The sequence below is a fragment of the Tyto alba genome, unplaced genomic scaffold (genome assembly GCF_018691265.1).
Source record: "Tyto alba isolate M040663 unplaced genomic scaffold, T.alba_DEE_v4.0 Super-Scaffold_1, whole genome shotgun sequence".
Lineage (NCBI taxonomy): Eukaryota > Metazoa > Chordata > Aves > Strigiformes > Tytonidae > Tyto > Tyto alba.
The window spans coordinates 24,817,525-24,843,160 of NW_024881261.1; the positions used below are offsets into that span (position 1 = coordinate 24,817,525).

The 25,636-nt window shown below is 37.4% G+C and overlaps 1 protein-coding gene across 9 annotated transcripts in view; it reads left to right on the plus strand.

The window, feature by feature from the left end:
- Positions 1 to 25,636, plus strand: part of KAT6B (lysine acetyltransferase 6B) — a 120,213-nt gene that overhangs the window by 75,872 nt on the left and 18,705 nt on the right. For all 9 annotated transcript variants that reach the window (XM_032982036.2, XM_032982035.2, XM_032982033.2 and 6 more), the window contains exons 10-12: positions 1,259 to 1,400; positions 4,431 to 4,592; positions 7,041 to 7,134. In XM_032982036.2, the coding sequence (XP_032837927.1) occupies positions 1,259 to 1,400; positions 4,431 to 4,592; positions 7,041 to 7,134 (398 nt within the window). The remainder of the gene's footprint in view (positions 1 to 1,258; positions 1,401 to 4,430; positions 4,593 to 7,040; positions 7,135 to 25,636) is intronic.

Sequence of the window (25,636 nt, forward strand, 5' to 3'; positions counted from 1 at the left end):
ATCAAGGGCTAAAAAGAAGCGTAGGGAGCATTTCTGTTAACTTTACCACTGCTTTTATACTGTTAATGTTATTCCAGTTACTATTTTATTCCCTCCATTTATATCATATTGTGAAAGAGTTAGCTGTTTCATCAAGTAAATTAATCTCACATAGAGACATAATAATGGGTAATTATTAGTAAGATGCAACAGTGGGATGACATCTGTAGGAGGCAGTATGGTTCTCAGCTGAGTGCAGAGGGATTGCATCATGGAACAAACAGTTAAAACTATTTTTTATGTTGTTGATAAACTCTCCTAGTTGTGGATAAACTTTCTTAGAATACTAGAGTAGTGTACACCATGGCTGTTATCCCAACTTGGTCCCAGGATCTGCCGGTAGTTTCAGAGCCAATAGAGCTTGTCCTCTGCTCTAAAACTTCGTAGTCTAATTAGTTTCTGCATCAGTCTTACACTGCTTCTGTAATTTAAAAATTAAGGTAAATAGCCATAAAATTCACTGAAAGGAGTGGTTTCTAATATGTAGACCACAGGTCACTAGTCTTACATGGGGCATGTGGGTAACTGGTATGTAGTCCGAACCAAATCCTTCCCAGAGGAGTAGCATCATCTATGTTGCCTGTGTTGTGGAGATGTGTGAGAGACTTTCTGTCCGTATGCAAATGGTTTGGATGGGCTTTTGTGTTCAAGTAAAATGATAGTTTAGGTAGAGGTGAAGGGGGTACAATCCTGCTCCAGTATGCTGTCCCACCCAAGTATTTGGAAGGCAGTGGAAAGAAAAATCATATTCTAGCCTCCCCCACATATTTAGTAAGGAAAAATAAAGGGAAGGAGATTCCCAGTATTCTGCTGTATGCCTCCTTTGCATTTACTGGAAGAAGGGTGAAATTTGAGGTATATCTTCAGTGTGCCTACTTTGGAGACCACAGCAAAAGCTTATGTGGAATGTGGGAAGAGGAAAGTAACTGGGATCTACCGGACGCTGGACCATGAAACAGCTGACCACAGTCCAACTGTATTGAATTAAATTCACTATGATTTGATTTAATCTGAACTTTTCTTACATTTCTTCTCTAATGGCTGATGTGTGTATGTTCAATCATTCTCTCTAATGTGGTATTATTTATTTAAACGTAAGTAGCATTTACTTATGGTACCTTATATTTAAATGGGGAGGGCCTTTTACTTTGTGGTAACTATTCTGTTTACAGAATTTAAGAATTTTTTAATACAAAATATCTTTCTAATTTTCATACAGATTACCAAAGCTTTACCTGTGTGAATTCTGTCTTAAATACATGAAAAGTAAAAACATTTTGTTAAGGCACTCAAAGAAATGTGGCTGGTTTCATCCTCCAGCCAATGAAATCTACAGAAGAAATGACCTTTCAGTGTTTGAGGTAGGTATATCAAAAATCTAAATTTCTGAAAGTAACCAGTTTGTAGACATTACAGACCAGATATAGAACTAGTGAAAACTGTAACATACTTAAATACTTCCTTGGAGATTCTTCTTATACTGCAGAAACAAATACATGTTCTCTGATTACTCTTACTTTACTTGTACTGCATGCGTTAGCCAACCTCTCAAGATACTTGTCTAGCATGCATCTTAGATGGGTACTGCAATGGGAGCCCTTTGACTGGATTGACCTTCCCTTCTCAGCAAAAGTATCCCTTGCACCTATTCACTTCTGGTTATTTGAGTATCTTGGGTATAGGGAGAATACTAAGCATAATATAGATGCTTCCAATGTATAAAGGCAAGCAAAGCAGTGTTTTGTGTATTGTTTTAAAAAATACAAATGTAGCTACTAAGTGCTTTTGTGTTTCATTGGGTGTTTGAGAAACTTGCCTTGAAATACCCTGGTTGGGTGATGGAGGTTCAGTGCAACTTTGGCCAGAACACACTGCCGTTAATTTAGAAAGTCCAAAGTTGAGCTTGCGGATATATACTCTTGTATAATCTAAATTATTCTCTTGAGAGGTGACTTCTTTTAAAGTTTGCGGTTTTAAGAATATCCTGGACAATAGTTTTCTGTGTTTCAAGTAGCATACCTGCAGTTATTAAATCTGTGCAGTAACCTCCCCATTCCTGTTTCTCAAGAGTTGTTACTGAATGCATTAACAGAAAAGTCTGCTGGGGTTACGAGAACTTCTTTTGAGGCTATTTCTTAACAGCAGTATTTAGATGTGTGTATTGATAACTTCTTTTGAATAGCAGCTATCATAGATTCTACTTGAAACTTAGGTTTTCATATTGTATAAATGTCTGTTGTGCTTGGTCTCTGCCATTGTCTGTTCAAGCAATGATAGATGCAGGCCTGAAGTCCTTAAATTAGAACAAAATCTTCATATTTGGTTCACTTGTTTTGTGTTATTAAAAAAATAGCTGTCTTCCTTCCTGACTTGGACAGTTTTTATAAAGATTGTAAATCTGACAGCAAAAGACTTAAGTTGTAAACAGGCTTAGCTCTTTTCCCATCAAGAAACAAAATTGTCCTAGTCAGTCCAAAATAACTTACATTTTCTCTGTTAGCAGGTGTTAAGAACTGTGCAACATACAATAGGCAAATCCTGCTTTCCAGTTTATTTTCATTAGCTATTGCCAACATGTGAACAAAAACTTCTTAAATTAAAAAAAAAGTACAGTTCTGAGGAAGGGGGGAGACAGGGAATTGACACAAAAACCACAAGGAAAACAAGGTGCATGTGAAAGCAAAGTCCCAATTCCTTCTCCATTGCTTTTATTTATTTTCTCTATTTTAGGTCCTTTGGTAGGCATTTATGTTAAAACTTCTGAAATAAAGTGGGGTTTTTATTTCAAAGGTTAATGTCAGTTGTTATTCTGATAACTGTAAGAATTTATTCATCAGTTGATGCCTGTTGTCGTAGATACTTTCAGGAATTCTGTGCACCCATTTTCTGTTGGGCAAGATGAAGGGTTTGTGGCTTCCTTCATGCTTTCTGTTTTTGAAAGAAATAGAAATGAGCTTGGCATTTAAGATTTATGTGCATCTGCCCAGAGCATGACATTGACAGATTTGAGAGAAGACTTTGACATAGTTTACTACTGTGTTATAGCCAAGAAACTTGACAGATGCTTGCTTTTGAACTTACAGTCCCTCTTTTTTTTTTTCCCCCATTTTATTTTTCTCTTCTCACATTTAATACTCATGAACAAGCTGTGTTTCCCTGGAATTGAAGAAGTTTTGTGCAAATGTTCTTCCTCAAAGAGAGTTTACATAATATGGGGTTTCAGGCTTATGATTTACCCAGTGATGATTTCTACTTGCTTAATGTTTGCATTTAATTTGCACAGTTGCAAGTAAGTGTGAAAAGGAATTAAAAGTATATGGACAATGGAGTGAGTTGGATGAAATCTTAATGTATTTGATAGGTTATTGAGTGCTGTGTGCAAGTTTATTCTAATGCCTTTAGGAGCAGTAGTTGTTCATTAAATGTTTTTTTCCTTAATCCAGATAATTCAACTATACTACTGAAGTCACCTTGAAGCCCCTAAATATATCCAAAAGGTTGCATTTTACTCAGATTTGTAACTAGGATTCTTACTAAAAACAAACTAGAATAAAATATGGCTTCTTTTTCAGCCTGTTGTACCATACCATTTTACTGTCTCTGTAAATGAAATACAGCTACCAACTTTATCAAAGAACATCAGTACAAGCAAACCTTTCCATTAAGATGATTATTTCAAGAGTGCTATTGCCTTTGACTTGAGACTTCCTTTCAGGGAGTAACTAATTAATCTAGGAAATCTGCATCTATGTCTGGCTTTTCTGTAGCTGTCTGAGTCACAGCTTGACTCTTTACACTCGTAACATACCTAGACTAATTGTAGTACTTAGCCTGAAAATTTACTTCTCTCACTCCATAGTGTTTTAGTCTGGCATAGAAATTTTGTCTTGTCTAACTCATCAAAAACACTACTGTGATTGATACATAATTGGCAACTTACTCATTGGCCTTACACCTTGAAGATTCAACATAATACACTTCATTGTTTTGTTGTTGTTCTTTTTAACTGTTGTACACCACTGCCTTCTAACAAACCACAGTTTAGTGTTCTTCTAACTAGTATGTTTTTGTTGTCTGCCAGTCATAGTCATTTTCATTCCAGGAATGAAGTGAAAGAGGTAAGTCTAACTTGGAACAACGTGAAGTTACTTTGTTTAATAAATCCAGATACTTAGAGGATACTTACAAATGTGAAGTAATTAGTACTAACTGGAGAACTCTTATTTAACAAGACTCTGGGGCATTTCTCTTCTGACCTTAATGTGTTGAGGTTTTTTGCTGTAACACCATATTGTTCACATTTTCTTCTAGGGACATGATTGATTCACTAAGTTGTTTTGTCTTAACATGTTTATGGCATTGGAAATAACTGCATCTGTCTTGCTTTCTAGGTTGATGGAAATGTGAGCAAAATTTATTGTCAGAATCTTTGTTTGTTAGCTAAGCTCTTTTTGGACCACAAAACCTTGTATTATGATGTTGAACCATTCCTCTTCTATGTCCTTACAAAAAATGATGAGAAAGGCTGCCATTTAGTTGGATATTTCTCAAAGGTAAAAAAAAAAAATAGTGTTGGGGGGGGTTAACATTTGTTATTTTCCACTTTCCTTAATACCTGTGCCAACAGCAAAGAAAAACAATTCAGAAGCTTGAAATCTTATCTGCAAATCTCAAATATAATGTGCATTGTCTGAAATACACTTGTACTTTCTTGTCTTAGACTGATACAAACTGAGAAATTATATGTGCTTTCAGCCACTTGCATTGAAAGGGGGGGTTGTTTGGTTTTTTTGTTCTAGAATGTGTTGTGGTTTCAGTTGAGAAATAAATCTTTTTCCTCCCCCTACCATTTTTGCAATAGTATACATAACCTAGCTTCTAGAAGTGGTAGGTATTTGAGAAGTTGATGTGTTTTCATGTTTTTACTGCTAGCAGTTCAGGCTGGCTATTTTAGACATAAATGGCCAGCTGTGTTCATCTCTTGTGTACAGTCTGATCTAATGCAGTTACTCATTGCACTGGATGTGAGAATGCATTGCCTAACGTTATGGTGGATGCCTTCCTTAGACTGGATGTGTATGTTGATTGTGTTTTTTGCTTTGAATGTTAAATCAATAGATGGCTGCTATAGACAAAAATAATACTTATGTGGACTGTCTTGACAAAAATGACCAAAAGTATTGGTGAAGTATAATTAGATATGCTTGCAAGAGTAAAAGCTTCCAGTATTGTCCATAATTTTTCTGTAAGAAATGTGATGAATTGGTACCATTACTCAGAAGTTCAGTTCTTCTTGCCCCTAGTATCACCACCTCCTATCACCTATATAATTTTCTTTCTTTAAGAAGTGATTTGTATGAAGATACTATTTTGAAGAAGTCTAAAAATCTTGTCAAAGTACCTGCATATTATACAGTGATCTCTTGGGCGTCTGACCAATTCATTCCAAGATGTGCGCCTTGCTGGGATTAAAGTAACAGTGAGATGTGTAGGCACAATTTGCACTGTCTCTTATGTCAGTCAGAAGTTCTTGTGGCATACAAACATGTCAACTCTGATATAGGCAAGTATTTTCTAGATTTATTTTAAGATATTGCAGGTGTTAAGGTGAGTTTCTCTTGATGTTTGTTGCTTCTTTCAGCAAGGATGCGTTTTCTTCTCTTGCTTCACCCCTGTGGCTTTTGGCCAGTTTGTTTGTCGCATATGATGATCACAAATGTTTTAGCTACCAAAATTTATGAAAAAAACTTCATCTCAAATTATTTACTGAATTGCATGTGTTGTCATGTCCCCTGCTTCCCCCAACTTGGAGAGAAAAAAAAAAAAAAAAAAAAAAGTATGTGTGTATGCTCTTGCTGGCACCAATGTTCTGTCTTTTCTTCCCTGATTACAAATACATTGCCAGGATATGAACTTTGTACTAGTTGCAGTCTTGAGATTTTGGGAAGCCTATACAAAGAAAATACTTCACCATACAGTCGAAACTAAGACATCTTGCAAAATATGGCTTTCACAGCTGAAGAGATGTTTGGAAGCCAACATACTGGCCTGTGATCCTGTTAGTGTCATCACTGGTCTGGTGTCTTTTGTGAGGAGGCTGAAGTGATAGGTGATGTCTTAAACTATAAATGTAATTGCCACAACTTCTTGTCAGCTATGCTGACCTGGATATTTTAGGTTGATTTATTCAGTCTCCCTCAGAACTACCTAGTACTGGTTTTTGGGGGCGGGGTTTTGGTGTGTAATCTTTTAGAGGTAACAAGACTTCAGGGCTCTTCATTTTGATCAATAAACACGAAAGAACTTACAACCTTTTATTGTTAGAACAGCTTCCTAATTTAGATTTTTCCTTCTGTTGTCTTAGACAATCAGTGTAATATTTGCCTCCATAGTCTGTATGTTATATTACTTAATTCTGTCTGAAAGAGCTCTGGCTTCTGACCATTCTGCCTTGATTTGGATTCAGGTGAGAAGCACCCAGCTTTGAAAAAGTTACTATGCTTCAAGTGTAACTTCTTAGTTCTATGGGTAGGGGGTTCTCCCCCTCCACCTTAACCCCATATTCATTCAGAGAAGACAAAATAAAGATGGAAACCAGCAGGCACTTAGTGTAGCAATTGCCAAAAATACAGTTTCACCATTTGTATGGATATTATTTTCCACTTTTACGTCCTTGACAGAATGGTCAGTGAAGCATGAAAATATTTCCCTCTTCTTTCCGTCTTCCTCCTTTACAGCACTGAAACTTCATGATGCTGTTTAGACAATGTATTTCATTCTTAAGATGCTGAGTAGTTAACTAATTTTAAAAAGTGTTTTAAAGGGTATGTCTGATACTTCATTCTTATAATGAAATTTTAACATGGAATTATTTGACTTTGGTACTGACCCCATGCATCTGTTCACCTTACTGGAATATTTTACAAGGACAGTGGCAGGTGCAGGCAATTGCCCACTTCAGCAGTGCTTGGACGTACTTGATCTGTTTCTCCTTCCCACAGGAAAAGCTTTGCCAGCAGAAGTACAATGTTTCCTGCATAATGATCATGCCTCAATACCAAAGGCAAGGATTTGGAAGATTTCTCATTGATTTCAGTAAGTGAAGTGTTCTTTTTACATTTGTGATCCAGGGAGCTAATGGCTGTTAAAAGAAATTGTAACACATGAAACTTTATTTAACTTGTGTTGTTGTTTTTATCAATAGATAATGTGATATCTGTTTATATTTACCTAATATAGAAAAGCTCCCTGAAGTGAAAAACTTACCGCTGCTCTGCCGTTGTACTCAAGGAAATTGAGAATGGATCTCTCAGCAGTAATATTAGCTCACAAAGCTATTACCCTGAATGAATTGTCTAAATTACTTTACATTTTGCCTTGCTCATTAGTGTAAAAGGAGGCAATTATTTGTGATTATAGCGAAGAAGGTGTTAGTCCAAGGCATTCTCTACATTCTAATATTTTTAACTTATATGATCTTTTAGCTAAAAAACTGTTTTAGCTGAAGAATTGTCACATAGAAGCAATCTGTTTTGGTTTTTGCCTTCAAGTTCATCACTTCTTTAGTGGAAATCGTTACCAAAGAAAGCATAGATGCTCATGGCTATATATGTACTTGCTGCTTTATTTTGCTGAGTTTTCTGACCTGTTAGAAAGCTTCAGGCATTCATGTTTAAGTATGAATTTGTTATTCCCAAAATCTTTAAGCTGCAATGAAACTCCAGACAAAATTTTTAAAGAAACTTCTCAGCTGAGTGTCCTCAGTACTACAGAATCGAACTGTCTACTGTAATTTAGAGGGAGGATAAGGAGTTAGGGTATGTTGTCTGTGGTTAGTTTTCACTATTACTTAAGGCTTTTAAAACACTGTAGAATTACATGACAGTGGAGATAGTTACAATAATAGGATTCCTGCCCTGAAGGTGTATGCAAAAACATTAAAATGCAAATAATAACACATTGCAGTATAACAGCAGGACAAAGACAATAATTTTTAACTGTAGAGTTTTCAACTTCTGTGTCTCATAGTGTTCTACCCAGCATGACTACACTAGAGTTCATACAGATACTTAGTATGTCTCATCATTGTATAACTTCATAAACGGGCTTCACTATACGCTTGTGAGTTAGGTAAGGGTGGTTCTGGACCACTTAATCCACCGTTGAAATGTAGCCATCACTGGAGCAGAACACAACAGCTGTTCCATTGTGTGCCTTCTGCAACCTTTTAGGAAAGGCAGTGAGAAGTACTGCATATTTCTGGAACTGCAGAGTGAACCTTAAGCTTACTTAAGTAGAAATTGGCCCTGTTATAGAATTAGGATCTCTTCTTGCAAAAGCAGATGGGGAACTCTTACTTGGGCACAACTGGTAAGTATTCTGGGCTTTTTCTTTGTATTTTACTCTATGGTGTCTTACAAAACACTCTCAACAAACATTCTGGTTGAGTTTGTACAGCTGTGAAACCAGGGGATTCCACAGAAGGTCTGGATATGGATATGCTCTGTCTCTCTGGATCTGTGCTCTATTACTGTACCATGTGCTGCTTAACACCCTACTGATTTTTCCAGATTGTCCCTCTTATCCTTCTGGAAGAATCTGGAAGCATATCAGGTTGTCTGAATCATTAGGACTTCTGTGAAAACTTGCATCATGACCTGGTGGTATCCTTAACTTTAAGCTTATCTGCTGCTATTCTTAAGCCTTTACTCTTTGCAGATGTGTTCATATAACAGGTGTAGGCTGCAACTGTACATGGTCCAGAGACAAGCTTTAGCTTCTGCTGTAGCTAACAAACTGCCCACTTCGTCAACACACAGTGAGTCCTTCAGTACCTTTCCACAGTGTTTTCCCTTTGTTTTCTGGACAGAGGCTCCCTTAACTAACTGGGGTTCAGACTGTCTCAATTTCCAACAGAATGAAGAACCAAGAGGTGACTGAGAAAGTCTGGCTCTGTAGTGAGAGTGACATGCAAACTGAGTGAAAGGTAGTGAGAGAACTGCTTGTGGCTGTTTTTCCCTAGGTGTAGAAAGGCAGGTAAAACTCATAGGCTCATTTCCTTTTGCAGGATAGAGGCTGAATGCCCTTAAATGGGGCAGCCATAGCCTCATCTGGATTAGAGAGCCCAAAAATCTGTCTTCACACAAATAGCCTTCAAAATCAGTTATTCACTTTTTTCCTTGGGATTTTCTTCATTTCTACCTCCTATATTGTAATTGACTGACCATTTTTGTACTTCGCTCCTTCTGTTTACTTGTAGTCTACTGAGAATAAGTTGCTCTAACTGGCCTGAAAAGATGGGATACAACAAAACCCCAGTTATTATTCTAAACTTGAAAAGAGCAAGATTATAATAATTTAAAATATTTTTTGCCAGTAGCATTATCTAGATTGTCATGTTCTCAAAGTTATTGGAAGATAAACTTTGTACTCTGAACGTTAAGTCTTAATTTGTTACATGGGTAATGCATCTAAACTGCTCTATTTTGAATTCTGTGAACCAGTTACTGGTACTTGTCTCTTTTATAACAGTAACCAGAACAGTTTTTAGATTAAAATAATAAAAATGTAACTGAGCAAGTAATTTTCAGAATATGATAGTTAGAATCACAAAAGGGGAAGGTCTCAAGAACTGTGTGTAAGCAGTTGACTGCTCACATTACGTTGTATGTATCTAGACACTTGACAGGCTGGAAAGAATGCAGCCTTAAGTCACTACACAACTTCTGCTTTGTCAGCAGTGTGGTGAAAATGTAGTTTGTGGTATAGAATTTGCTTCTTTTTCGGTAAGTGAAATGCATTTGTTTGTTCAGATTGTGATGCATTCTTGTGTCTTGAACTAATCTAATCTTTACAGATTGAGTCTGTGTGGTCATCCTGTAACTTGCAAGGGAAAATAAATTCTTTTATTTGTGTTTCGTTTGATTTGTTTTCTGACCATGGATTTTGTGGTTTTTCTTCTTTTTTTTTTTTTCAACTTTTTGTTAACTACATTTAAACTTAGCTATAGTTCAAATATAAAATGATAATACTGTTATTTCTTACTCTGTAAAGCTTTGTGTAAGGCCTATCTATCTCTTCGGGAATCTATAATCTTCCATGTGGAAAAAAGATTTTTAGCAAGAGTACTTTAAGTTTTGTGAGAAGAAAGTGTGCTGTAAAATGCTTGATTTCTCTAGTCTGACCATGTTGAACAAAAATTTAAGGTGTAGATTTCTGTGCGTCATTGGTCATCTAAATAGAAATGTTTTTAAAACCACAGTATATGCATCTGTATCTGTTCTGGTTTTTAAAGCCTGGTAAGATTTTTTTCCTTTTTTTTTGATAGGAAAGTTGCAAGTTTTGACTGTGATAGAAACTTGTTGGACTGTTATAAATGGAAAAAAAGTTTAGTTCTAAATATTTATCAAACGGTGAAACTGTTGATTTGCAAAATTGCCGAGTTGATACTGCTTCATTTTGCTTAATTCACTTTTAAGATAAAAACAGCTTAACCTGTTTTATTTTCTAGAAGCATGTCATACTAAAGACAAAATAGTTTACATGAAGTCTTCATTTTGTTTACATAGAGTGTGCTTTATTAAAGATTATTTTATAACAAGGTTGTTGATGTTTTTTCACATAGGCAACCTAATTTTTACTTGCAGTGTGTCTAAATGTACAAAAGGGGTTCCTGAAAATGAACAAGGGTCTTAATTTGCTTGTTGTGCATATACCTTCCTGCCTTTCACAGGACTGATAATTCTTGCCAAATTTCTCGAGTTTGGGCTTTTTATTCTGTTTTCATTTCCTTGTTGTTGTTGTATTCTGTGAGATTGACTGGATTGTACCTAAGCGAAAATAATTGACTTCTGCATCAATCTTTAGTATTTGCTCTAAAATAAAATTTGGCCAAGTAGGCTCCAGCTTAAGTTGATCCAGAAATAAAACAGGGCAGGCTTTTATTGTACAAGATCACATTCTGGGTTTGTTTCACTTCATGTACATTTGTAGTGATATGCAACTATCATTTCTTTCATGGGGATTATATTATTTGCATTTGGGCAAGCCTTTATACATCCTCTATCAGTTCAGCCTACATTGTTGTTACAGTTTTGACAGTGCAAGCACTGAAGCTACAGTGTTGTAGCTGTTCCTCTCCATGCAGTCCCATTTAGTTTGTAAACTTCGGGAGCTTCTTTATACAAGAAGTTTTTCTTTACTTTTGTGACTTGAGCTCTCACAGAGCTTAGAATCTTCATATGCTTTCTATTTCTATTCATTAGGCTGTAGTGCCAAGAAATAATAGTATTTATTTGGCATATCTAACACAGAGCGCAACATTACTGGAATGGAATACTGCAGTATTTCATATTTGTTTCCTGTAAGTTTAAATCAATCTTTTGATTCACACCTCCTCACAAAGCTCATCTCATCAGTCTTGTATTTCTGCTTACTGGATTGCAAATTCCATGCTGGAGACCTAGCAGCAGCTGGAGGAAAAGACCCATACTACAGTATTAAGATAAACCTTTCCAACTGTGCTGGCTAGTATGTTGATTGTTCATTTGCATCATGCTAACAAATGGGTTCAATGCTGAGGAGCAAAGTCCTTGATAGCCTTTTGTTGTTTATCTTCAGGGTGTTTCTGGTCCAATTGATTGTAGCAGTTTCTTCCTCCCCTGCAGAATTCCTTTTTTTTCATTTGGATTATTTGTTCATTGTGAAATGATTATTCTTGCTTGGGAGAGGAAACCTGTTTTAATGATGCTGGGATTCTATTTGGGCTACATATGTTCTTTGTTTTGTTTTGCATGTTGGGGTTTTTTTCTTGTTTCACTTGTCTATGTTTGGGAAAGTCAGTGCTGACTTTGACCTTTTGTATCATTTATTGTGTTCAGTTTTTAATAGCGCTTTTTTTTTCCCATTAGCTTGAACTAACCCCTGATTCCCTTCTGGGATGCATAGCTCAGGGGTTTTTTGTGAGGAGACCACGATAGGAAAAGACAATCTAATTCTGGCAGTGGAAGAAACAAACAGAATTTATATTGAGGAGTTGTAGTCTGATGTAGGACAAGTGGCTCTGTTGAATATCCTTGTTTGCTTGTTTCCCCAAATCTGGTATTTGTTTCTTGGTCAACTATTTTTTTGTTCTCTTGTTCCATTCAAACATGTGAGTAAATCTTCAAGCCCTGGTTTGTAGCAGGAGCAGAGTACCAGTAGCAATACTTGTGCAACAGCTAGTATATAACACCAGGATAGGCAGGTTTCCAAGGGATGAGAGGGACAAAAAATTGCCTCTACAAGTAATGGGAAAATAAACTGTTAATGAAAAGTTACGTCTTCCTCCTAAATGCTTTTCATGAGTATGCATCAGAGCAATTTGTAAAAGAGGTCAGTACCATTGCCATTATTTATAAATTGGTAACAAAGAGATCCACTTTTTTGCTCAAAGTCAGTTAGGTTAGTAGCAATATTCATTAGCCTACGTTGCTTCTCAATTCGAAGCAGCTCAGCAAAAGCCCGTGAAGAAGATTTGGTGGGATGGGATGTTCCTTTGCTGTTTACAGCTTTGAAGAACTTGTTTGAAGATACGGAACTGCAGCATTTCTTGGATCTCAGTTCTAGTCCTGTCGTCTTCTCCACTGCAGATTCTTATAATCACGTGTCCACATGTAACAGTTTAAGGGCATTTGTGCACAAAAGCTGAATCAGTGAAATAGTCTGGGCTAGAAGTGGGTGGGGAGTAAGGACAGATGTCCTTGAAGGAGTTTGTTAAACCCAGATCACCTAACAATCCTTTATGTGCTTTAATTGAGAAGCAAGGCATGGTGATGGGGCACTGAATAGGCAAAAAAAGGATGGCTACCTTTGTAAAGTGCTTTCTCAAATTCTTTCCACTTCGCATTTATTTCAGAAGATGTGCGTCTCTCTGTGGAAACGTGGAGGATCTTAATTGATTAAGGCTGTCATGCAGAAGCAGTAAGCCTTGTGGACTGAGTAGAGAATTACTTTAGGCATGAAAACTGTCCTACAAGCATTGACACATAACGTAAATCTGTACTGATGAGAATGGGGACTGAGTTTATTTCTTATTGCCACCAGGTTTGAGACAATTTTGAAACTGCATTGCGTGAAAGCTAAAATATTCTTCAGGCACAGTTTAAGGAGACTGAAGAGCATGAGATTTTCTTCTGGTCTTTAGTGCAATTTTGTTCTCCCTACAAGTTTAGTAAAGAGTTTGTATAGTCTGTAAAATCAGTTTTTCTGTGAAAGGGAAGAGGTTTGATTTTCTGCTAAGCTAGAAGAAAAACATGAGTATAGTTCAAAAATAAAACTGCTTATTTCTGAATATCTTCAATTCAAACAGCACTTTATCTTCTAGTATCAGCTAGTTATTTCCAACTTCCGCATGGCTCCAGTACCTTAAAAACTCTGTCTTCCGATACAAACAAAAGGTTGGTTTTGATTGAAAATAAGAATTTCTTTTCAGCAATTTTGGGCCTAGTTTTCTCACTCATGTCCGTTACTATGTCTTGGGTTTTCACAGGGTCTTCAGGAGTCAGGGTTGATCTTTCCAAGACTAGTTGCAGTTTGGACAGTGAACTCGTCTTCTAGTTCCATTTTCCACACTGGCTTTGTGGTGCTTTGGTATATTAAGAAGGTTTGGAAATGTTGCTGTGCCAAAAGATTGATTTCATAACTCCCTTATCTCTTGTTCCTGCTATAGTGCTTCTAGGCTTTCTGCTTTAACAGCAAATTAGATTACTTTTCTCTGTACTGAACCAGAAGGCAGTAGTTTCTGTGAAGCACCATGTTTATTCAGTCATCAAAAAAAAAAAATCAAGTTGAACAAAAACTTGAAACTAGTAATGGACTAACATGTGGCCTGTCATTTAGGGCTGATAGGTGATACTAGCATTTGAGAAAATATCATCACTGTTCTGAAGATAAGTAACTTTTTAAATACAGAATATGTGTTGGAATTACGTGGTGGAATAGAGCAAAAATGCTGCTTGAGGTTTTTACAGTTGCTCTGAGAAAGTAGTATATCAGTAAAAGAAGAGCCTTGGAAAAGGTGACAAATTTTCTTTATTTCATTTTTTGGTAGGAAGATGGAATGAGGCAGATGAGCAAAGCCATTACAGTATGGAAATGGTGATGTTTCTTCTTTTAAGAATACTTGAACACAGAAACAATGACAGACTATTAACAGAAGCACTAAACAGGTGAAAGAGGGCAAAAGTAATGAGAAGACATACAGTTTTCTCCATTATGATGAATTCACACTATTTATTCACTGTATAGCCTTAGTTTGTGTTAAGTAGCTGTGTAGGCTTGCCTTCTAGTAAGTTTGAGGTGGGGGGTAACTGATTTAAAACTCTATGTTCATCTGGAAACAAGACACAGACCTTCAACTGGGAATACTTGTATTCTTTATAGTAATTCATAAATTAACTTCTAGAAAACAAAGCAGACTGGAAAAAAGAGGTAAAGGTGGATGCTGTAATAGAGCAAATCTGTTATGAGAGATCAGAGGAATTGTGCTCAAATATATGGCGTATAAGTTCTGGTATGCTTACGGAACTGCTGGGAACCACTTCTGATACCTGCCTGCTGTTTAGATCTAGGCCCAAGCTGCAGTCGGCTGTTAAATAGTTGGATCTTCTTCTTCAGTATGTTTTCATATAGAAATGATAGTGTAAATTCCTTACTCTGGTCATGGGAAATAATGCATTCACCAGAAAATAATCTTTTGGAAAAACTACTGGAAGAAAATCAGAGGGAATCTTTAAAAGTATTTAGATCAGTTAAGTGTGGATATGAAGTAGAAATAACCTTTGGAAAATAAGGACATCTGTGGAACAATACACTCTCTCTGTAAACACTCCTTATACTGTTTTGTTCCAGAGTCTGGTGTTGAGATGTTTTACAGTTTTCTGTAACAAATGCTGAAATACATCAGAAATGCAATTGAGGAATAAACACACTTTAAAAAAAAGTTGTTTACAGTTATACTTTGCTATGCTCTGTAAACAGAATTGAGATGGTGATGAAGTGGGACCATATTTTTTTTTTTTAAGATAACATTTATTTTAACCAAGAGCATTTCAGCATGCACTCTTTCACATTACAGTTCTGAAATAACTCTTGTTACTGCTGAGGGTGTGGCAAACAACAGAGGGTAAGAATGAGAGGCCGAGGGTGGAGAGGAACAGGATTTTTTTTTTGATGGGTTATATTGGAAAAATGTGTTCTGAAACTACTCCTATGAAGTCAACACCACAAATACAAGGTTCTATATAAAACAAGCCTGTGTCATTTATTACCTGTGGTGGCCTGTACTGAATCATTCTGGTTATGGGGTTTTTTGTTAATACTGACTGACTTGTCTACCCCAATACAGAACACTGTGTCAATCTTCTGGTTGTTTCTGTTGGTATATGTTGTCCTGGTTTCAGCTGGGACATGTCTTTACAGATGTATCATGTCCAAATGAAAGGTTGAATTACCTGCCTTTTTTCTTTTTTTTTTTTTTTTTTTTTTTTTAGGGAGTTGAAAATGTCTCTCTGGGAGCTGTGAATTTGTGAGGGAGCCTGAATGCTGCTGTTTATTTTATGTTCTTTTTTTGATGATTGATTATGTTGCTGACCCGAAGGCATGAGTTTGGCCTTTCCTAAATAACTAATAAGGAACATTCTGTCGAGCTGAGATTTAGATGAGAGGGGAATAAAGATGGATTTTGAATCAAGCTTTGTTGACTTAAAATTATTCCAAGAAAATCAGCCTCTTGGGATTTCTTGGCATCACTTCTATATAGCTTCAAGACACTGTGCATTTATCAGAACTGCAAAAGAAAGCGGGCATGTCACTTCAGATACAGAAGCTAAGACTGTTTTAACTGAAGAGCATCTTTATTTCAGATAGTATTGAAAACAGCTAAAAGGCAAGGCCAAACATGGTAACAAAGAAAACAAATGCTTGTTGGACAAAGCTGTCTTTATAGGGCATTAGCGAACAGGAGAAGCCATCTGCTGAAGACTGGTGGGCTGAAAACAGATTTTAATGAAGTAGTGCATCTTTAATGATCAGGAATTTCTAGTTTTGACTGCAGAGTGTAGTTCTGTTGCAGCAAGTGAGTGGACAAAGTGGCTATTTTGTAGCCTGTCACCCTGTTGTTGAGGCACTGTATGACATCTCACCTCAATGCGATAACCTTGTAGCTTACTTAACAGATATCTTTCTTTTCCAGTGCCATCGCTTTTATAAGGCAGTTCTACCTTCTTGTAAATAATTTTTTTTTTTGCTTGTTTACTGCTGTTTTGAGTAACAGTAGCTATTTAGCAGATTGCCATGTCTTGGGTTTAGCTTTTTGAAATGTGCTGTAGTGGATTTTGTGTTCAGTGCTTGGTAGGTAATGCGCTCTTTTTATATCATGCAGTTTCTGTATCTGCTGGCTAACTGTGTGTCACCATGACATTCCCTAATAACCTCCTTCATCTGTTGGTTCTTTCTTCTAAATCTTATTTGATTAATTCGTTGTTCTACAGCATGATTTAGTAGAGCAAATGAACAGAAATGATGTTTTGCTGCTCACGTAAGACGAACACAATTTGTATCTTCTGTTGTGTTTTACAGAGTATATGTGTCATGACCACTTACCTGAGCAAATAAATATTTGCAGTGACTTCCTAGATGTGCCTTTTGACTTCTTAGTACTGACTCCCCATTTCACTTTTATTCACATTCTTTAGTACTACTAGGCTATCTTTTGTAGATATGAATAAAACAATGATAGGAAAAAAGCTCTTGGGCTCTGGAACTTGGTTATGTACTTTAAACCAGTTAAAATCATCCCTGATAGAGTTTTGGTCCATGACATCTGTCACTTCCCAAGTGTGATAACAATTTTCCTGAGCCATGAGTCTGGGAGCTTTATGTTAACAGCCAGGTTAACACTGTAGCTGAAAGTCAGAGCTTAATGGTATGGATGCCTCAGTGTACCGTGTAAAGGTTCTGGGAATATTCAGTTTACTTGTTATATTAGGCATAGCCTCCTAGGTGTCCTTCCCATCATGTCAGTGAGTCTTGTAGGAGTATGTAGAGCCTATAAGAAGGCAAATAGGTAGTATTTTCTAATGAGCATGTTTGGTATATTTTTAACAACTGTATTCATGTGCTGACAATATTAAACACCAGAAGATTGTGACAGTTCTTAAAGGAAATTCATTCAACAGATACAGTTCTATAAGCAATTTACTGTTCAGTGTCATTTATTTAATAATTTTAAAATGTGAATTTAAATAATTACTTTAAAAGTTGCTTATAAAATCTTCTAAACTACTTAACCTACTGACAAACTTATGCATCCAGTTGGTATTCAGGACTGATGCCCTCTGTGCATGTAAGTCTTGCTTTTATGGGTACTTCAATTCCTTTTCTCTTGCTCATGCTTTCACTCTGCTTACAAGTAGTCCACTTTGTACACGGAACCTCCATACAAGGGGTTTACTGGCAACTGGCACAGGTAAAATAAGTGTTAGCCAATTAATTCACTCAAAGGGTGCCTTTTGTTGGTCTGACTATAATGCAGTCATCCTTACCTTTCCTTCCCTTCATGAAGGGCATTTGTTTAGGCCTAACCTCTTCTCTGAAGCTTTCTATAAAGGAACTAAAGGTTTTGGGCCCCCTGTGTTGAGTTTACTCGAGGATGTGGAGAGGAATGAGAGCTGGCATTATTTCTTGTAACAATAATGAGAGAATCTTTGGCTTACTCTGTTCATCACAAAGAAAGCTTTTCTTTAACCAGACAAAGAAGAAAAGAGAATGTAGCAGGTTGTTCACTGATCTAAGCATCTCAAGTTACAGCTAGTCTTTCCTTTTTTTATAGTGTTTGTGTGGATCTTGGCATTGAGGTCCTTTGAAGCTGCCTCAAAAGTGCTTTCAAAGAGGGTACTAACACCTATTTAAGGTCCTCTATCTTTGACCTTCCTCCCGTTGACATAGATAAGAACAGTTCAGAGGCACAGAGAATAGTTATGAAAAAAAACGGTAACATGAATTAGTTTTAGGAATCTTAAGTCTTAATAAGCTCACACTTTCACCTTACCTATTTCTGCCTTCCCCTCGCGGTCGTACCTCTGAACTTCGAATGCTGAGCAGACCTGACTGTATTGAGCTGCCCTGTCGAATACTCGGCTGGTTTTTGATTTTTCCAGCTACGCTTTTGAACCTGTGTCTTCACAACTTGTTCATATAATTTCAAAACAAAGTATTTGATGTTTTATAAGACAAAAGGGAGTCTGCTGGGATAACTTGAAATGCTCGTTTGAGGGAAATATTCACTTTAGGTACTGGTGTATTGTAAAACCAGTTACTAGCACTTGCTGTTCTTTCAGATCTCTGGTTTGATACACAACATTGCATGGAAACTTACAAGTTCTTCCTTTTCATAATAAGGGACTTATTTTACTTGGTTATGTTTCAAACAAAACAAAGTTTAATGGAAAAGTGCTCAATTCCATCTGTCCAAGTTTGGTAATTCATCTGGGGGGGCTGGCCTTTAAAGAGACTGAAAAGAACTAAGAACGTGCAAGGGCAAGTAGTTCACTGGTTGCTTCTTTTGTTCTGGATAGATTCTCATTAATATGTTTTCTTCTGACGCAAATATTAACAAAATATAAATAGGAGTTCAACAGTGCAGATTACAAAAGGGCAATCTTTTAAGCACAAACTATTGCTTATGACTTTCAGAAAGGCTCCGTTTTATGACTAGGGGCCTCTGAGAAGTAGATACCAAGCTGCTTCCAACTTCTAGCAGTAGTTTGCTTTTGTTGTGGCTCCCTTGTCTGCTCAGGGTTTTCAGCAGTGCATCGGCGTCTTTTAAGTGTATATCTAGAAAGCTTTCCTAAGTAACTTCGTTCTGTCTTCTGTATAAGAGTTACTTCAGTTGTATTGGGATACCTTTGCTATGTGTAGAAGCATATGTAAACGTTTATGTGTGTGATTGTGATGTGCATGCATGCATAACTATGAACCTGAGATTGACAGGTTTAAGTTATAAAATGCATGAAGAAAAGCTGGCATCCTTATTGATCACACTGAAATCCAGAATGCTAGTATAGCATTAATTTTTTTTGCTGATGTAATGTGAATGTTTCTAAATGGACTTACTCTGTGAAGGCAACATTCAGGTTAAAACTGGGGGAAGATCAGCAGACTAAAACCTGTTCTCATGATCCAAGGATCCTGTTCCTATTTGACTCCCATTTTCATTACATCAGTACACTGTTCCTATCCCTTTGCTACTCTCCAGCAGCTCTGGACAGCTGTGATGTTTTTGATCTGACTTCACAGGCAGGTAGACTAGATCAGGGGACTTCATTGCTGTCTGCTTAAGTGCAGAACGTGATGAGGTGAATAACTGACATAATCCAAATGCTTAATTGCATGTATTGTTGCTCTAATTTGCAATGCTGTTAATCTGTACAGCTGGTACAGAAGTGCACCTTGCATTTGAGGTCCACATGTTCCTGTTTATTATGTAATTGCTCTGGACCAAGTGATTAGTTGAAATACCTGTGAGTTTGTCATCTGTTATTTAAACAGCTGTGAGTATATATAGTTTAGAGGGCATATTCATGCCAGATGTAATACTTACTGATAGGAGAAAAGTGTTTAAAATGGGCAGAAATGCATCTACAATGTTAATATAAAAACCACAAAAGTGTTGAACCTTCCCCAATCTTTGTCTGCATACAAGATCATAGAAGTGTGCTCCAAGATGAATCCTAAATAACAGAATATATTTGCCTCTTGGTTAAATTTCTTATAAGTATCTATCTTAACACTTGAAGACCCATACTTGTTTAAAGTATTTTTTTTCATAGCAGAAGAAAAACATACAAATGCAGTGACCTTTGCTGTAAACTCAGCACATGGTAAAATACAATAGAATATTTGTATTACTTTCTTGTACTGAGCAATATTCAGACTAAATGATAGGAAATGGAACAAGATACTGCGTGTTAGAGCTGTGTGATAGTGATTAAGGAGAAATAAGTTTGTGTACAACTGATTTGATTCCTAATTCAGCATGAGCATTTTGGAGCACAGCATAGGAGGAGGGAGCATGTTGATGGATCCTTAACTCAGAAGATGATTCAACTATGTTTGGGAACTGAAAGACAGGGTGAAGTTGCTTGTCAAGTAGCAAATCTTGAAGTGAGGTAGAGTGGACTTGTGTTCACTTCTTACTTAACAAACACACGGATAGCACCAATGACCAAGACATGCAAACCTGGCAGTTTAATGGAACAGTTGGCCCAGAATGGGGTGTCCTGAGGGTCCAGAGAGCTGTTGGGAGTTGACGCAACCATGATGGTGATGTGTCACCGGTGCCCGTTGGAATGACCACACTGGCACATCAGAAACTAAGTTGGACAGAACCTCTAGGGGAATAAGTAGCCATCCACATCTTGGGCTTCTAGGAGAACAGGATTTGCAAGAGACAATGTGATTGGGGTGGGCAGTGGAAGGGGGCCATCTCGCACTGTGTTTGAGATCCCATTATTCCAATTCCTCAAGTCCTGAAGACAAAAAGGAGGAATTTCAAGACTGTGCTCTGTCATAGAGCTATAACCTTAGTTAGAAGACTAGACGGCTGCAATAGATGGATAACAGTCTCTGCAGGAAGGACAGGCAGGGAACCTAAGGAGGAGGGGAGGTTGTGTGCTGCATGAAGGAATGACTTGGAAGCATAGACCTCTGCTACAGGGTGGGTGATAGTCCTGTGTCATGGTTTAAACTGGGCTGTCAGCCAAATACCATGCAGCTGCTCACTCACCCTGAAGTCCATATGCCTCAGAATTAGAGGATAGGGCAGCAATCATAAATACTGTGGTAAGCATTTGCTATAGAGACCCCGATCAAAAAGGGAAGAGGATGAACCTTCCAAGCAACTGGATGACTTCTGCCAGTGAAAGGCCGTTGTTCTCAAGGACTGCTTGAAACACTGATGGAAGGGCAGCACAACAGGATGCAAGCAATCCTGCAGATTTCTTGAAGGGTCTTTGGGACAATATTTTGGCACAGATTTTGGAAGGACCAGCTAGGGCAAGTGCTTTGCTGCATCTGCTGCTTACAAATAAAGAGGAATTGATCAGGCAAGTAATAGTGACAGGCCAGGCTGTCATGGCTGTGAGATAGTAGGGTTTCAGATCCTGAGGGAAGTGAGGAGGGCAACTAGCAGAATAAGGCCCAGAATTTTACCTAGTTTAGAGAACTTGTAAGTGGTATCTTGTGAGAGACTGATGTGAAGGGCAAAGGAGCACAGGACACATTGATCTTCAGAGAGAGTTTCCTTAAACTGCAAAAATTACTCATTCTAATGTTCATGAAGATAGTAGGCATGACAGTAAGCCTGCTAGGCTGCAGGGAGAGCTCCTGATTTGAGCAAAACCAAAGTCTACAAAAAGTACTGGTATTACTTACATGGAATTGGGCCAAAGCTTGGTTGGAGTTGAAACTGAGGGATGTGGAGAGCAACAGGAGACCTCTTAAAAGTATGTGGACAGCCAAAAGAAGAGTAAACACAACATGGCCCTGCTGCTGAATGGAATAGGCATCGTGTGACAACATGGGGGTGCGGTGGGGATCTTGGAAGGGATCTGAGGTACTCAGTACTTTCTTTGCCTTGGCTTTCACTGACAGGGCCTGTTCTCAGGTGTGGCAGAATTTAAGGAGCAGAGAGAGATGCCATCCATGGTAGAGGAAGATCAAGTTACAGAGTACTTAAGTAAAATGGACGTATACAGACTCATAGAACGAGGTGAGATTCACCCAAGGGAACTGGCTGACATGATTGCAAGACCTCTCCCTATCATCTTTGAGAATTCATGGCAATTGGGGAGCATCCTCAGTAACTGAAAGGTGACAATTGTTATATGCATCTTCAAAAAAGACATGGAGGAGTGGACAACTACAGGAATGAGTGAAATAAATGGATTTTTATCATCATGGTATTACAAAGATGATGGAGCATTTGACTTGATGTAAGTCACAACAAATGCTAAGGTGCTTCTGGATCTGTATAAATTCTGTCTACAAGTATTTCTACATATGCTGTCTTCTGAAACATCAGCTGTTAGCATTAAATTAGCTCATGGTAGGAGAACTTACTTTGGAAGGAAACTTCAGGAAGTTTGGAAGTAAAGTGCTGTCAGCAGGCTGTCATTTAAGCCCTGTGTTGCATAGGTGCATTTTGAACTGGACTTCATGATGTGGTACTCAACACTGGCAGCTTTCTTCAAGCCTGTTTATAGGATCAGTGATGTATTACTATTGTTAGTGTAGCTCAACTGGTCCAGAAAGATAAAATGGAGTTTAGTTCTGCATTGACAGCAGTCCTGTGTAGCTGTTCAAATTAATTTGATTGTGGTGGCCTTATTACATAGCTGGAGAGCAAGCACGTCCCTTAGAATGGCAGCAGTGCTTCTGTCTTTGTTGTATGTCTTGTTCTTGATTCACAGGCAGTTAAGCCATTTAAAACTCAGCTGCTGGATACCAGTACATACAGATGACATGTCTCGTAGGCAAACTGAAGCTGGTGACAGTTTACCTTATTATGACATGCTGTAGCAACTCAGGAGCTGTTTCATGTGTGAGAGTTGACAACCTGACAGTTGTTCTAAGCTGACATATTTGTGAGTTGAAACCTGGTTTTAAGATGGGCTTTCAACTAGGTAAGGCTTAAGCAAATATGAGCCATTTAAGTTTGCCTTTGTGCTCTGCTGTGAGGTGAATCACAGTGGCAAAAAGAGACTTAATTTTGGAAGCTGATGTTAACAAATTTGGATTTGGTTCTTCATATGGCTTATTCCGCACACTGATTCTCAGTCAGGAGAATCTCAGTACTACAAGCATACCATCTGACTTTCTGGATTTCAAAATGATTGGAAGATTATTCAGAAGTGATAATACAGTGTTGTCTGGTTTCTGAGTATTTTAATACATAAGCAATAAATTAATACTTTTACAATGATACTTCTCTTAAATTTCAATTCTTTGGACTCTAAAAGATGGAGAGACTTTTTCTTCCATGTAAATGAAGTAAAAATTCACAATAGGCGTTTTCCTCTTTGAAGCAAGGTACCACGATGATGATCAAGCAGTTTTACTAGGAAGTATGGAAGGTGGTAGCCTAATAAAGCTCAAGGGGAAGCTATCTTGATGAAACCCTGCTGAATAGAATAAAGGTTTCCTATTTGCCAAGTCTACTCCTGTTCAAAGTCCAGTCGGTTTTAGTGGCAGGGTTACTGCTGAAAGACTCTTAGGAGTTATTCTAATCTAGGGACCTCTGCTGTGTTGCATTTTCTGCACTGCTCTTGTGCTCTGTAAGAGTTGCTCCTATTCAAGAGCTTTGTGTGTCACATTCACTGATTTTGTGAATGTGGAGGGATGCAATAGGATGTAAGCATTTCTCTGTAATGAGTGTTTGCAGTGAAGCACAGTTCTGCTTCTTCTCTTGCATTAAACTATCAACAGCATGGCTCTGTTTTTGAAAGAAAGACTGCATTTGGCTGCAGCTTTTATTTAAGTTAAAAGCCAATCTAATCTGCAGATTATTAAAAAAAAGTGAAGATCTAAGTTTGAATTACAAAATTTGAGTTAAGAGTTGTGTTCTCTGGAACAGCTAGGATGATCCAAGATGAGGACTCTGGAATACTCTGGTAGTACATGTCATAATTTTAAAATGTTTGTCTTTTTGGGTTTATTTGTAAACTGAGTTCTTAGTCTGTTACATTCCTGTAACTTTCTTCACTAATATTTGTAACTTATTCAGAGATTAATGTTACTGATTTCCTAGAAAGTGATATTGAACATGACTTCTTAAATAAGATCAGAACTGTGTTTTGTCTCCAGTGCACTGTGTGATTGGTATAGAAAACAGTTTCTTAGATCACAGACTCAGATAAATTTCTTTTAAATTTTTCAGTGTAAACTATTATTTCCAGCTTTTTGTAGCAAACAAACAAAAAAAAAAATCTATCCTAGCTGAACTGTAGGAGTCATGAGTCCCTACCCTCAGGGTCCACTTTGAAGACTTTTGTTTGTTTTAATTTTTAACCTGCATAAGTGAAAAAATACGTGGATTTGTTGCTAGTAGCATAGGAGAAAGGAACTGCAGTTTATAAGTACTTGTCCAAGTACAGAATGAGACTTGGTACTCTGTTTCCCATTCAGGCACATTTTTGGTGATTCTCTTTCCTTTGAAGACAGTGCAGTGCATTGCAATGCAATGCAGTGAGATGAAAGATATTTTCAGAACAATAGTTAAGCATCACATAATGTCCTCACAAGAGTGAAGTGCCTCTGTGGCACTCTTCTCAAAGAACCTGCCTACCTGTAAGCAATGAAGTTCAAGGAGTGGAGGAATCGTATTACATCAGCCTAGTGTCTGTTGCATGTGGCAGAGTGTCTGTTGTGTGTGATGAGGCTGATCTGTCAGCACATGGATAGTAGAACACAGGAAACGATATTAGAGATTCAGCTGGTGGCATCTTCCCAAGTAGATTGCGTTGAAGCTGCCTCAGGATGCTCCCAGTGGATTGTATTCTGACTATGTTGAATTTTAGATAAAATGTACAATTATATTGCACGTTGGAGATTGCAAGAGATGTTGTGATACTTTAATAAAAAGAGGACTAATACACTTACAAGTCAAATACAGACCTCTATTTCACCTTCTTGGAACCTGCCTTGCTACAATTAAGGTTTTTTCCAAAGTGTGGGCTTACTCTTAAGCTAAACAAAGTAATCTTTGTATTGAATATAAAATACAGTATTTTTAGGATTGTTCCAGGATATAGAGGGGTTTTTTTAATAGAAATATTAAACATAATTACATCAAAAATACTTGTTCAAAACCTTCATATTAGCCAAGTTACCTTGCTTCTCAGGTGAACAGGAAACCACTAATGAAGTGTTCATTCAATCCTGGGCAATATGCACACCACAGTTTAACTGCTTCTGTGTGTAACTGAGCCACAGTGTGGCCATGCTCTCTTGTGTGCACATGAAGAAGTTTAATTCATACATCTACATCCAGGTCACAAATGGGCTGGAGGGAAGAGAGGACAAGACTGGGTTTTGGTTTTGTGGTTTACTTGAATCAAGTTAAATTACTTAGCTTACTTGAAAACATAATGGCTTTATAATGACTGTGGTCAGTCTTAAACACACTCAAAGAAACTGAACTTTTTTTAGCTAGATCTCTTCAATCATTCATCAGAAATTAAATTATAAATTGATACGTTCGTTGCTATAGAATATAAAGCATGCATAAAGAGCACACATTGCAGGAGAGTCCTTAATATCTTCAAACTTCTTTTGAGTTCTGTCAAATGTAGTTTGTTCACTTGGTCTTTCTCAGTATACCACTTCAATTGTTCAGTGTCTTTGCTGCTTCTTCCTGTGTCACTGGCCTCTATGTAATCTGCATCACTGTCTTAGGCATTTGAGGGCTAGCCTGCATTTGTTACCATGTTAAAAAGCAAAGGGCCAAGTCTGTATTTTTTTCAATAAATAATGAAATTCAGTTCAGCTGTTTCAAGCTAAA